This window comes from Myripristis murdjan, chromosome 14 (genome assembly GCF_902150065.1).
Source record: "Myripristis murdjan chromosome 14, fMyrMur1.1, whole genome shotgun sequence".
Taxonomy (NCBI): domain Eukaryota; kingdom Metazoa; phylum Chordata; class Actinopteri; order Holocentriformes; family Holocentridae; genus Myripristis; species Myripristis murdjan.
The window spans coordinates 5,016,968-5,029,685 of record NC_043993.1 but is presented as its reverse complement, the minus strand read 5'-3'; the positions used below and the strand labels follow the sequence as shown (position 1 = coordinate 5,029,685).

At 42.1% G+C, this 12,718-nt stretch overlaps 1 protein-coding gene across 1 annotated transcript in view; it reads right to left on the bottom strand.

Moving 5' to 3' along the window:
* Positions 1–9,727: 9,727 nt before the first annotated feature.
* nsd1b (nuclear receptor binding SET domain protein 1b) overlaps positions 9,728–12,718 on the bottom strand; it is a 36,222-nt gene continuing 33,231 nt past the window's right edge. Inside the window, exons 23-24 of the mRNA XM_030069037.1 lie at positions 11,945–12,146; positions 9,728–10,856 (exon numbers count right to left, since the gene is read on the bottom strand). Coding sequence (XP_029924897.1) covers positions 10,162–10,856; positions 11,945–12,146 — 897 coding nt within the window. The 3' untranslated portion in view covers positions 9,728–10,161. The remainder of the gene's footprint in view (positions 10,857–11,944; positions 12,147–12,718) is intronic.

Sequence of the window (12,718 nt, the reverse complement as noted above, 5' to 3'; positions counted from 1 at the left end):
TTAAACAGGAAAGTACTATGTAGGTCTGCATGCAAGATTACCCAGACTACATGTTACTTAGACCAGATGTTAAATACCATCTCCTGTTACCAGCTTGATAGCATCTCCTGTTAGCTTAGCATAAAGACCTGAAGTCTATGGGAGTCGTTAGCCTGGCTACATCAAGGTGAAAAAAACAAACCTTACAGAAACACAAAATGCTCCCCATAGGAACTGAACCAGTGGACGTCCAGAGGTGAAAATGGTATCCAACATCTGGTCGCAGTCTGGGGAAGTCAGGAAAAGCAGATTTATCCCAAAACATTGGAGTATTGTTTTATAAAAAAAAAAAAAAAAAAAAAAAGAAAGGTGAATGTTCAGTGTTTGGTTGCTTTGGGTGAAATGACCCGCTGAGAAAACTGAAGCTTTATGTGCGGTGTTGATCCTGACAGCCTCTTCTCCCACGTACAGCAGGAAGCTCCAACTCTTAGTCTGTGAATGTCAATTACCTTGTCATGTTTACACTCATTTTGACTTGTTAACTTGTGAATGTTTTTTATTTTTTCTGTTTGATTTGACCTATTTTGTGTGTGTGTGTGTGTGTTAGCTTAAGCAGAACTTTGACAATATTTGACTACAGTGACGCAGGAGGGAATACTGAAACGTCACCAGAGTTTTTGAGAGCGGGGGTGTACCCATGCTCCTTTTACACTGCTGTTTTTTTTTTTTTTTTTTTTTTTTTACTCATATCAGGGAAAGATTTTTTTTTTTTAGTGGTGCCCTGTTTCACATTCACACAAAATATTGGACGCTCCACCGGACAACCTTGACTCACTCTAAGTCTTTTCTGAACATGGACTTGAACCACTAGTTTCAGCTTTTTGAACAAAAACGATTGAGATGCAGTCTGCTTTTTTCCTCCTTAAAGCTATTTGAAATCTGTGTGTGTGTGTGAGATGAATGCAAGACTTAACAACTAAACACATGGCTCGGTGTCTGATTTTCATGGTGAGGATGTACTCCTGTGTCAGCACCTCCCTGCATCTTGGAGACTCTAGATGACAGAGAGGGGGGAGCCCGAATGTCAATCATGTTCATCATTCGCTGTTGATAAACTGCTTCTTTCAAGTGTATGGGACATATGCTCGTCAACACACATAGGCACAGATGTACAGACTCACATGAAGCACCGTGTGAGGCGCCGCCTGCCTGCCTGACAGAGCCAAGACTTCCTCTGGTTGCTTGTCAGGACTGGTTTACAGGACGTTGCTTGTTTGACGGGACAAAGGGCAGGAGCACAGAGAGAGACTGTTCTGCTCTGTCCTGCACATTAACTTACATAATTCCTACATAACACCAGTGGGTCCACAGTGCTGGCTGATAAAACAAAAAGAGACTCTCATGGTGGCGACACCAGTGACTGTTTTGTAGCATGCTGTAAATGATTAAGAAGAGTGATAATAAAGATTAGATTTCTGTGAAGTTTTTGTGCTGTTGTTTTTCTCTGGGGACTTGAAACTAACTTTCAGCACTGGAGCCCCACCAGCTGAATTTCACACTGAAGTTTATGGTATGTACAGTGGTGTTTGAACCTTTTCAGCCCTCATTACAGGTGTGTGCTGTGTGACGGCGTTTGGCTCAAAACCGCGGAACTTTATTTGAAATTCTAATAGAGATCCTGAGGTTTCCAAAGATCCCAAACATGTTCCAGGGGAATTCCAGGGCAATGTGTCTAAAATGATGCACAGGACATGTACAGTAGGGGAGAGTGGGGTAATTTGTGCCAAGGGGCAAGTAGTGCCACCTCTGTTATCTAGAAAACCATAGAAGAAGTTGGTCATGTGATCACATATTTTTGAAGAGGCATCCATTTCACTCATCCTGCAAAGAAGGGAGACACATGGCTTGAGAGGTAAGCACATTTCAGTTCAAAAAACCTTTTTTTGCCCTCCAAAGTAAAATTTCTATGATGAAGGTTTTTTGATTGCTGTGTTTGAACAATTATAGAAAACGTTAAAAACAGTTCACACAGGTTTCAGTACTTTAGTAAGCTACACCATGAGTCTATACAGTTAGCATGATGTTAGCTCAAAACAGCTGGGGGATGCATTTTTTTCTAAATGGTGGGCTTGGGGTAATTTGTGCCAAAGGGCCTTGGGGTAAGTTGTGCCAGTGGCACAACTTGTGATTATATACTATATATTACTTTATTGTATTTTATTGTTATTGTACATTATTTTCTTACCTTTGATCACTAAAACTATTCAGATTCAGGTGAAGATGATTTGCAGGTGCTCATTTTGGAAGTTTTATTTTGTTCTGGGTATGTGTTCATGTGGCGCTAGGCCTTGTTATAGAAAAGTGGCCTGTGATCTTGTTAAAATAATAAATAAATGTTAAATAAATAATTTTGTAATTTTAGAATATAAAACATGTTTTCAGTTATTTCACCTTTTTTTGTTAAGTACATAACTCCACGTGTTCATTCATAGTTTTGATGCCTTCAGTGAGAATCTACAATGTAAATAGTCATGAAAATAAAGAAAATGCATTGAACGAGAAGGTGTGTCCAAACTTTTGGCCTGTACTGTAGATGCTGAAACAAGGTTCGTTGTACTATAAAGCTACTTAAGGGGAGATTTAAGGGAAAGTTGGGGGGTTCAGGGGCTTAAAGAGGCTGTGACCTTTACAGACCTCTACTGGTAAGCAGTAGTAATTGTAACAACACGTCTCCTATACAAGTTTCTCTTCAGCTACGGTGGCCTGTAATAGACCAAAAAAAAAAAAAAAAATAGATTTTTGAAACAAAGATGAGCAACAGTAAATCAGCTTGTATTCATTTCATGAGGCTTTACCATTCGCTGTTGTAAACTGGTGTCTGGCAGCTTTTTTTGGACTACAGGAAGTGGTGTGTTTAAGGTTCCTTTTTTTGTAGGAGTAAACAGAGGATGAAAAATGGAAAGAAAATCGCCACCGACGGAAACTCAAACTCCATCAACAGAAAATCCAGGGAGAAAAATGTCAACGTACCGCCCACAATGTTTGATTGACAGGTGATCTGTGAAGTGCAGCAGCAGCTCAGAGATAAAGATGCTGCTAATCTTTAGAAAAGGACCAGGTGATGATCAGCTGCTAGAGGACTGTCGATTTGGTGCCTTGACTGTTTAGTAGTACAGACAAAGATGGCCTTTTGGCTGCTGTATCAAGCCCTTCTTAAGAGATGTGACGTAATTTCAGCCCACAGAAACGTCCAAGGAACGACTCCGAGAGCACAAACACACACACTTCCAACACGCCCAGTTAGTGAAACAGCTTACAGCTTCCTTTATTATCTAGAAAGGACTACAACACGTTTCAATGTCCTTACAAGGCAACAAGATCTTTGATTTCTTCCAACAGACACATTTAGACAGATGAGGGACACCTGGCTACAAAGAAAACGGCAGAAGAAAAGGGGCTGTAAGGAAATGATGAGAAACTTCCATAACAGAAAATACACAAGACAGTGCAAAAACAGCGCTACAGACTCGGCCTTATTCACTTTGCGACACACAACGGAAGCAAAACGGGGTGAAGATGAGAACCTGACAGCGAGGCTGGTAGGTGTTCAGTGTCTTGCTCGGCGACACTTCAACAGGACACGCAATGTCATTTTCGTATCTCAGTGGGCTTTCCCTTAACTGTGAGAATAGAACCCTGTCTGGCTCACTGTTACACAATATGAGCCAACAGCCTCAGTGTGCCAGGATACAAGTCAATAAGGGCAAAATTAAACCTGGAATACTTCATTATCCAAAACATTAATGAGATACCAGTGTGCATGTAAATCCATGTAGTCTGTAAATAATGGGAGAAATTATTACCAGTATCATAAATATTCAGGACGCCACAATTGGCATTGAATTTCAGTTGTGGATATATATGTTTTCAAGTTTATTTTCATTCAGCACCTGTTTTTTTTTTTTTTTTTTTTTTTTAATTGAAAAAAGAACCAAAGGAAATAATAATGGGCAACACTGAAGGGAAAGGGAAGAGAATTTACATCTGATCAAAGTGCCTCAGTCACTGCGGTGATGTACATCCATTTTGATGAGTCTTAGCATGAGAGTGATCTTCAACCAGTTCATATACTTCTATTTTTTTATCATCTAAAAATATTACAGATATGAGACGTCTTACCAGCGTCCTGCAAAGACTCCCCGCCACCAACTAGCCAGCTTTTCAGGAAGAGAAACAGCAGTTCACCTGTTTTATTTCGTGGAGTCAAATCCCGAGCAGAGTGAATGTCTTGCTGTAACCACTGAGTTTAAAGGGGCATGCCACCCACTTTTAAGAATTCATATATGTTCTTCTTTCAGTACATATATGACAGCTGAGGCATACTGATGAATTTGAGTTTTTTTTTTTTTTTTTATTATTATTATAATAAAGTACTTTCAATGTTGTCAATTCTTTTTCAAAAAAATGCCAAGGCCTATTTTTTTCCGCCACTATACTTGTTATGATCGAGGCCTGTGGCAGCCCTGTAAATGTTTCAGCGGCAGGTAAAGTGCAGTGTGGGAGAGTTTGAAAAACTGGAGATGGAGGTGTTTTGCAGGACTCTGATAAAAACATGATGGATGTGACCAGCAACAGAAACCTGACAACAGATCATCTGAGATGCGACCATTAGAAAAAGGCCTCTGCAGAGGATGTATTATATCTTATAACTCAAGACTCACGTATAAACAATTTTACATTTTCAGTTCATATATTCTTATGTACAAATGTACAGGACAGAAGATCTGGGCAGCTACCTTCAGCGGGGGGGGGGGGGGGGGGGGGGGCAGAGTCGTGCTGCCGGACTCCAGCGGACACAGCGATCATAATGTGTGGCTTGGAAACAAAAAGTAGACTGAGAGTATCGCTGCTGCAACAAAACCACATACCTGCAAATTTATGGGGTTTTTTTTGTTTTTTTCAGAGTAGATGTGAACACTTTGATGCTCATGTTTGTGGTGGGACCTTGGACCAATGAGAAAGATCCTCAAGAACTTCATTTTGCGTTTTTACTCAATTTTCTGACAGCAGTGCCGGTGAATAAGCATGGAAAAGCAACGGCACTGAGGTTGAGTTGATAAATGCTGCCTAGGATTTTGGTTTGCACTCTTCAGACCAACTTCAACATTACTCAGTTGAACCTCTGCACCGCTTGCAGGGTGGGGGTTGTGCCACTAGCCTCATGCTAAAAGTGAGAAAATGAGAACTTGAAGCAGCTCCAGTTCCAAATGGCGCGTTATTCCGAATGACAGGCTTGCTTTGAACTTTTGTAAGAGACGTGAAATTATTATGAAATATTGTTTTTTAGTTGGAGAGATTCAATGTTACATGTTGAAGGTGCAGAAATTCAAGTTGCGCTGTGGTTTTTGATGCTGTTCTTTCAACACTGGTGCTTCCTCTTTGATTAACAGGCTATGGGGCCAATATCTGGTGGGTTCATGTCTACTCCTTGGTGCAAAGTTACGTTAAAAGATTTTTTTTCTTACAAATAAAAGAGACAAAAGTGCCAGCATATTCACATAATCTCCCTGCAAATTAGTGTATTTCATTCATGAATTTCTTCAATTAAGTGACTCAGAGGAGAAATCTGCTTCATGTCAAGATAGCAACACCTGACTGAAGAGAGTTTGAAGGAGAACCCACATTTAACACCAAGGAAATTATATTACAAGCTTTTGGTGACATACATTTTGATAAAAGTGAAGATTTTAGGGCTTAAAACTCTACGAGTAATTGGAGGTGAGTATTTTTATAAGGAAAACAGGACTTCAAGACTCGATTCAAGATTTATAGCACAATTCCAGCATGATTTGAGTTGTTGCTCATTTCCTGCACCATTATGTCCGGTACTTTTACCGTGTTATGCTGTATTTATTTTTACCTGGTCTTAGTTGTTTTTCAGTGAAAATGTAACTTTGATGTCTACTGCACGTTACAGACTATAGCTGGTGGAAGAGTCTTGCTTTGGTTTTGTCTGTTGAATTTCAGCTATCATCACAAGTGACATTAAAAGAGCTGGACATATAAAACTGAATCAAAAACTCAGATCCTGTTGGAATAGTCCCCAGTATTTGAGATGGGATGAAGGGCGATGAGTTGGTGTGCATCGTCTTTTCTGAACAGCAGCAGCAGAGTCCAGCCTCCTCCCTGTGGACTCAGTGAGTCAGGTGTGTGGAGCAGTGGCTCTGTCCTGCTCTGTCATCAGGGGGCACACAGCTCAGTTTTCAAAGTGCTGTCACACACAGTGCTGTCACACACTGCTAAACGTCAGGCTGGATGAAATCCCACTTGTTCCTTTGAAAAAAAATTCAAAAATTGCTACTTTGGCCGGTGAAAATGAAATTTTTCCCCCATTTATTTAACCACCACAGACTCTTGCTCAAAAAAAACAAAAAAAACAAAACAGACTGAAGTAGATGATGTTTAATTTAAAAAAAAGATTTTTACAATTTATCTTTTTCGTTTTTTTTTTTTAAAACCTATTAAATATTTTCAATATAGTTTTTTTTTTTCAAAATATTTTATTACTTATACTTTTTCTAATTTTTTAAATTTTTTAATTATTTTTTTTCTTTTGACAAAGCAGACATTCACGCCTTTGGTCCATTCAAAAGCGACCCGCAGTCCACTTCTGGACTTCCAGCCACCAGTTGGGAATCGCTGCTCCAGTTCTAATGTGTTACCATGGTGTCATAACTCTTCACTATTACTGACAGATCACATCAGTCTGTCCAAGTGCTGTTCTGTCAGCCAAGGGCCTCAGCTATGTACCCTCTGTTCAACACAGAACAGAACTGGTTTTCATTTGTGATTGTGTTTCATTCTGAACTGATTATTGGCAAATTTTAAGGTGCAGGACTGAAGAATGTGCTCACCATTCTTGCTGGGAGAAATCAACAGTTGTGTGTGTGTGTGTGTGTGTGTGTGTGTGTGTACAGCTGACTGTCTCTTGGTTCCTTGCTGACCAAACAGCAGCTGCCCCCTGCTGCTGTTTTTGCAGGGACAGAAGCCATTTTCTTTCCAGTTAAAAGAAAACTTCAGGTTTTCTCATTAATTACACAAATTGTAACACACACACACAAACACACACCATGGTACAGTGTTTGCATGCTTGCTGTGCTGCTGTACAATATAAGGGGGTGTGCAGTAAAATGAAATTTTTTTAAGCATTTTGGGGCAGAACTCACTGTGGAGTTTGTTTCATCTAAAGCCTCTACCTCACTTAAGCTAATTCATGACGAATAACATGAAGCCAGTAAGAAATACATCATCGTTCTTATCGTCATCATCATATATTTGCAAAGCACTTTTCTAACAGGTCACTTTTTGAGATCTAACAGGTAATATTCACTGGAATGAGACTTGATGTTGCAGGTTTGGGCAGCTTTCAAAAAAAAAAAAAAAAAAAAAAAAAAGGCAGGAAAACTTGGCATCACATAGCCATCATGCCATTCTGGGGACACCAAAAAAAAAAATCTCCAAACAAATATTCTCAAAGTATTGGCAGGTAACACACGAAGACGATGTTCAGCTTCAAGAGGGAGCGACACACACACACACACACACACACACACACACCACACACACACACACACACACACACACACACACACACACACACACACATGTGGTGAGGATACGTACTGAAGTGCAAGCGTCCTGGCAGGAGTCCGTCTTTTCAAGTGCCTCATGTCAAAGAGTCTTTTGTTTTTCCCTCTGTGGAAGTTTGGACTGACAACAGAGAGCACGTGCACCCCGACTCTCCTTGTTATCATTTGTGCGTTACAAAAGCCTATATAAATATTTAATACAGAACAAACCATACACATTTGAGCAATCTTAGTGCTATCTCTGCATTTGGACCTCCAGCAACCGCGAGGGTTGGACCAACACGCCAGTTTGCCAGTTTGCCATCGGCCAGTCAGTGATCTGACGAAGGCGGGGACAGGATGTTACACACCCGGCCTCAGGTGTGGCAGTCTGTAAAAACCTGCAACAAACCCTGCTCCACCCTGCCTTCAGGAGCAAACCCCAGCCCAGAACTGCATTATTCTGGCTTTAAGTGGAGCGTTTAAACGTCTTATGATGATCTGAATGCTGTTTACACTATGAAAAAACAAGAAATCTGAGGGGATACTGCTGGAAATATTGGCAAGAAAATGGTCGCGTTTAAATATACAGAGTATCTGCACAAAATATTGGCTGTCAGCTTCTTCAATCTAAAAATATCAGTCCGTCTTAAAAAAAAAAAAAAAAAAAAAAAAACATCAACATATGAGTTACAGCCCAGTGAGTGGCAGGCGCTGCTACAGTCTGATGGGTGGTGTTAGTTAGCTGTGCTGCCCGCTGTGGGAGTGGGACTGATGCTGACGGGCGATGGCACCCATCAGTTTGTTCTTGGCGACTCCAGGTGACCACGGCACACATGGGCCATCAGATGTTTCGCTGGACTCAGCCGCAGCTGAGCACAATCTGGCACTGCCGCATTTAGAAGATACAGATCTACGTTGGCGACAGATTTAAAACCCGTGAGCCTGCCCGAGCTCCTGCTAAACTCTCAGCCACAGAGACCTGAAGCGGCATTAAAGGCAGAGGGCCCTTTTGATTTCAGCAGTACTTTATCTGTGTCCACTAAAAAATCAGAATTACATGTCATTGAGCAGATTTTAAAAACAGTCGCCCAGATCAATCAACCCGATGGAAAGCTTCCACCTAGTTGAGGCTGTCTGGTACGACGGCGTATGAGGGCCACTGCAGGCGGAGGAGGGGGGTTGGGTAATATTCTGAGAAAAAAAACAACAACTTAGAATTAACTTAAAATTAATTAAATAATTAAATGAATTAAAATCATAAATTTATGAGGAAAAACTCATGGATTTATGAGACATCACTTGGAAAACTGTTGGGCGAAGGAAACTCACGGCTTGAGTCTGCTGCTGCTCGCCGTGTATCAGGCCTGCAGCTTACAGCGGCATTTAGTACCAAGGAGATCCTGCTGATGTTAGCCCAGAATCACAAGATTATCATCAGCGTCCGGACTATGAAGAGACATTGCTGTGACTTGGGCATATTCAGAAGAAAACAGCACTCTAATTTTCTCATAAATTTGTGAGTTTTGTCCAGTAAATTTACCACTTTAATCTCAGAACATATCCACGTTTTTTTCTTGGAATATTAACCCCCCCCCCTACTCCAAAATATCAAACGTTGTTTGCAGTAGCTCTGGTGCCACGACCTCCCACAGAATGTGCAGCGATGTAAACACGAGTGCGTTAGATTGTAACTGAATGGACCATCCGGCCGTAATGCTGTGATGTGAAGTGAGGTTTAGCACGGTGACGTTTTTTTTTACCTAATTCAGCAGTGCACTCTTCCACCAGCTCAATCAGCAGTGAAGCCACTCATACCATCAGGCGCACGACTCACAGGTTCAAGGCTGCGGTCCCTGCTAGAATCTAACACCTAAAGAGCAGATCCACAGTGCAGGAGACGCTGGACTGAACGACATCGAGCTTCTGCAGGGCGTCCTGCTGGCACAAATGACATGTGGACATCCGCGGTAAAAACAAAATAACATACCAAACGAAACCAGCAGCTAGGTGAGACTGATCCAAATGTAAAAAAAAACAAACAAAAAAACCCCCCATAAAACAAAAGTACAGTGGAGTGAATGTGGCTGCAGTTCCAATTTGTAATGATCCCATGTTTCTTTTTATAGCAGTTCCATATAATCTCGTCTGTCGGGTGTCCCGTTTCAAGGTGCAGGCAGCGTCAATGTGTGCAAAGTCAATGTGTGTGCAAAGTCACCGTGTTATAAACTCAGTTTATAGAGATGGTTTGCACCCAAATCCGTGAATACGTCTGTATTTACAATGACAACAAGATCTGTGTTTGGTTAGCCAGGCCAACCAACTGCCAGCAGGCCTTTCTCCTGCGGTCACAGGAGCCACCTCGCTCGCTCAAAATGACGACAGGGCTTTTGCGTAACGTGATTTTTTTCTTCTTTACTTCCTTTCCCACCTCGGCTCCACATGCGTGCTCACTGGCCGCCAGCAGAAAGAGATGAGCTGCTTTTTTTTTTGCAGTTGGTTGGCCTCCATACCCCATGCCACTGTAATAACCACAGAATGATGATCCACTGTGTCACTCTTCTTCCTCTTCCTCTTCTTCTTCTTCCTCCTCCTCCTCCTCCTCGTCCTCGTCCTCCTCCTCTTTTACCTCGACATATTCCAGCCCGCCTTCCTCCAGCGCTCCATCTCCGTCCTCTTCATGTACATCCGGTTTCTGCCGTCCCGCCTCGCCCTCCTCCTCCACCGTCTCCTCCTCCTCCTCCTCTGCCAACACCTCCTCCTCTGCCACATCCCTCTCGTCCTCATACGAGGAGACCGGTGAGTAATGAGGAAGCTCGAAGGCTTGCGGGCTCCCGGAAGTGTTAGAGCCAGGAGGAGGTGTCGTGGCGGACGCGGCCACGGGAATGGTGATGGGTACCGGGATGGAGAAAGGCGGGAAGGACTCGGCGCCCGTCCTCATCCCCCGGACTCGTGTGGCAGTGCAGACGGGACCTGCGGCGGTGCTGGAGGAAGCCGAGGGGATGACCGCCATGCCCAGGCCCGAGGGCAGGGCTCGGGGCTCAGGGGCGTACTCGCGGATCTCGCCGGGCTCCAGCGGCTCGGGGCCGCAGGGGTCGTGCTCGCTGCAGGACAGCTTGCCGTCCAGCTTGGAGATGAAGAGCAGGCCGTCGCGGTGCTGGCAGCAGTACGAGCTGGGGCACATCTCACAGAAGGAGGCCGCCTCCTTCCCACAAATGTCACACTGGTGCCAAGGGCATTCCCAGCGACCTGTGATGTGTAGACCAAGGTTATTATAGCTCACTAAAACTAAAAACTACAACCAGGTGTGAAAAAAAACCCAACATTTTAGCTAACCAACAGAAAAATAAAAACTAGCCTTTGGTAAAAACAAAAACTAACTTAACCCCTTCAGACCCTGCGTCCATTGGAATGGACATGACATATTTCTGTCTCTAAACCAATAAATACTGGGTAATTGAATGATGTCAGTAATGCTGGTTACTGGTTGGATCCTGATTATCCCAACATAATCATGTTATGACTTTGAGCACGCTCTGAGAGAGTGGACAAGACAAGCATGGCTGAGCGACTGCAGAGAGGGAGGAGTGAGTGCCCATTATAAAATCAAAAATCTAAATTTATGTTCATGATGGCCAAACAAATTTTCTGTCAGCATAATTGTAACTGTTACAAGTGATAATATTTTAAGTAATTTTGAACATACATCATATGGTTAATTTACAGGATTTTTTCAAAGTCTGATGTCCATTGCAATGGACATGAAAAAATACTATCAAAAACATGAGTTAGCAAAAATTTATTTTTTTTCACTTTGTTTTTATGTTGGAGAGGAGTCAGAATCAGTTAATTTTTTTTTTTTTTTTTTTTGCCCAGCAGAAAAAATGTAGGTCTGAAGGGGTTAAATGATATTGTGTTCTGACAAAATTCGCTAAAAGAAAACAAAACATACAGAAAATGTGTTTAGTTTGAGTATGAGGAGGTGTGAGGAGGCGCTGGGAGTCAATTACCTTCACAAAGTATTGGGTTTGGTTTGCAACACCTATTCTGAACTCCTGAAATCTAGACCCTGACAAAACACACCCCATACTACAACGATAATAAAAAACTACAACTAACAGTGACACTAATGAAAACTAAACTAAAACTTACAATTTATAATGAGCAGACCCACTCTGGACACTAAACTGAATGGAAAACAAAACAAAACAAAAAAATAAAAATAAAAACTAATGACAGCTACAAAACTATATTAACTCTGGTCTCACACACACACACACACACACACACACAGGTGAGCAGGTGAGTGTGGGGCAGGCGTGGCCGTGCTCACTGACCTGCAGGCCTCTTGGTGAGGTTGAGGCAGTCGGCGTGGTAAACTTTGGGGCAGCCGGGTCTCTTACAGGAAACCATCTGGCCTCCGTCTCCGCAGCTGAAACACTCGTCCTCCCTCTCTTTCGTCACCACCACCTTGTTCTTCCTCTTGCCCTGGCCCTTCTTCTTCACCCGGCGACCTTTGTCTTCAGACGGAGGGTTGTTCTGCCCGCCGGAGAGGAAGAGTTTGGTTATTATCTAACCCTTTGGTGTTTATTTATTTAAATGCCCCAGCACAGGGTTCTGAATGACATTTTTTCAGTATAAAATATTTTGAAATGCGTCACATTTGCTGATGATACGAATTGATATTGTTCAGTAGGTGACTTGAATGAATTACTATCGACAGTGGAAAGAGAATTGGCCGTGTTAAAAAAATGGTTCAATAGAAATAAGCTCTCCTTAAATGAAAACAAAACAAAATTTTGGTCTTTGGGAGTGGGGTGGCTGATTGTGAAATCAAACTTAAGCTAAATGAAACTGAAATTGAGCGAGTTTACGATATTAAATTCCTGGGGGTCACTATAGATCACAGACTGTCTTGGAAACCACACATTGAATTTATCCGTGGCAAATTAGCCAAATCTGTTGGTTTTTTGTATAAAGCTGGGGACCTTCTAAATGAAAAAGCTCTCCATCTGTTGTACTGTTCACTCGTTATGCCCCACATGACATACTGTGTTGAGGCTTGGGGAAATGTTTACAAAACAAATCTAGATCCTATTGTTAAATTACAG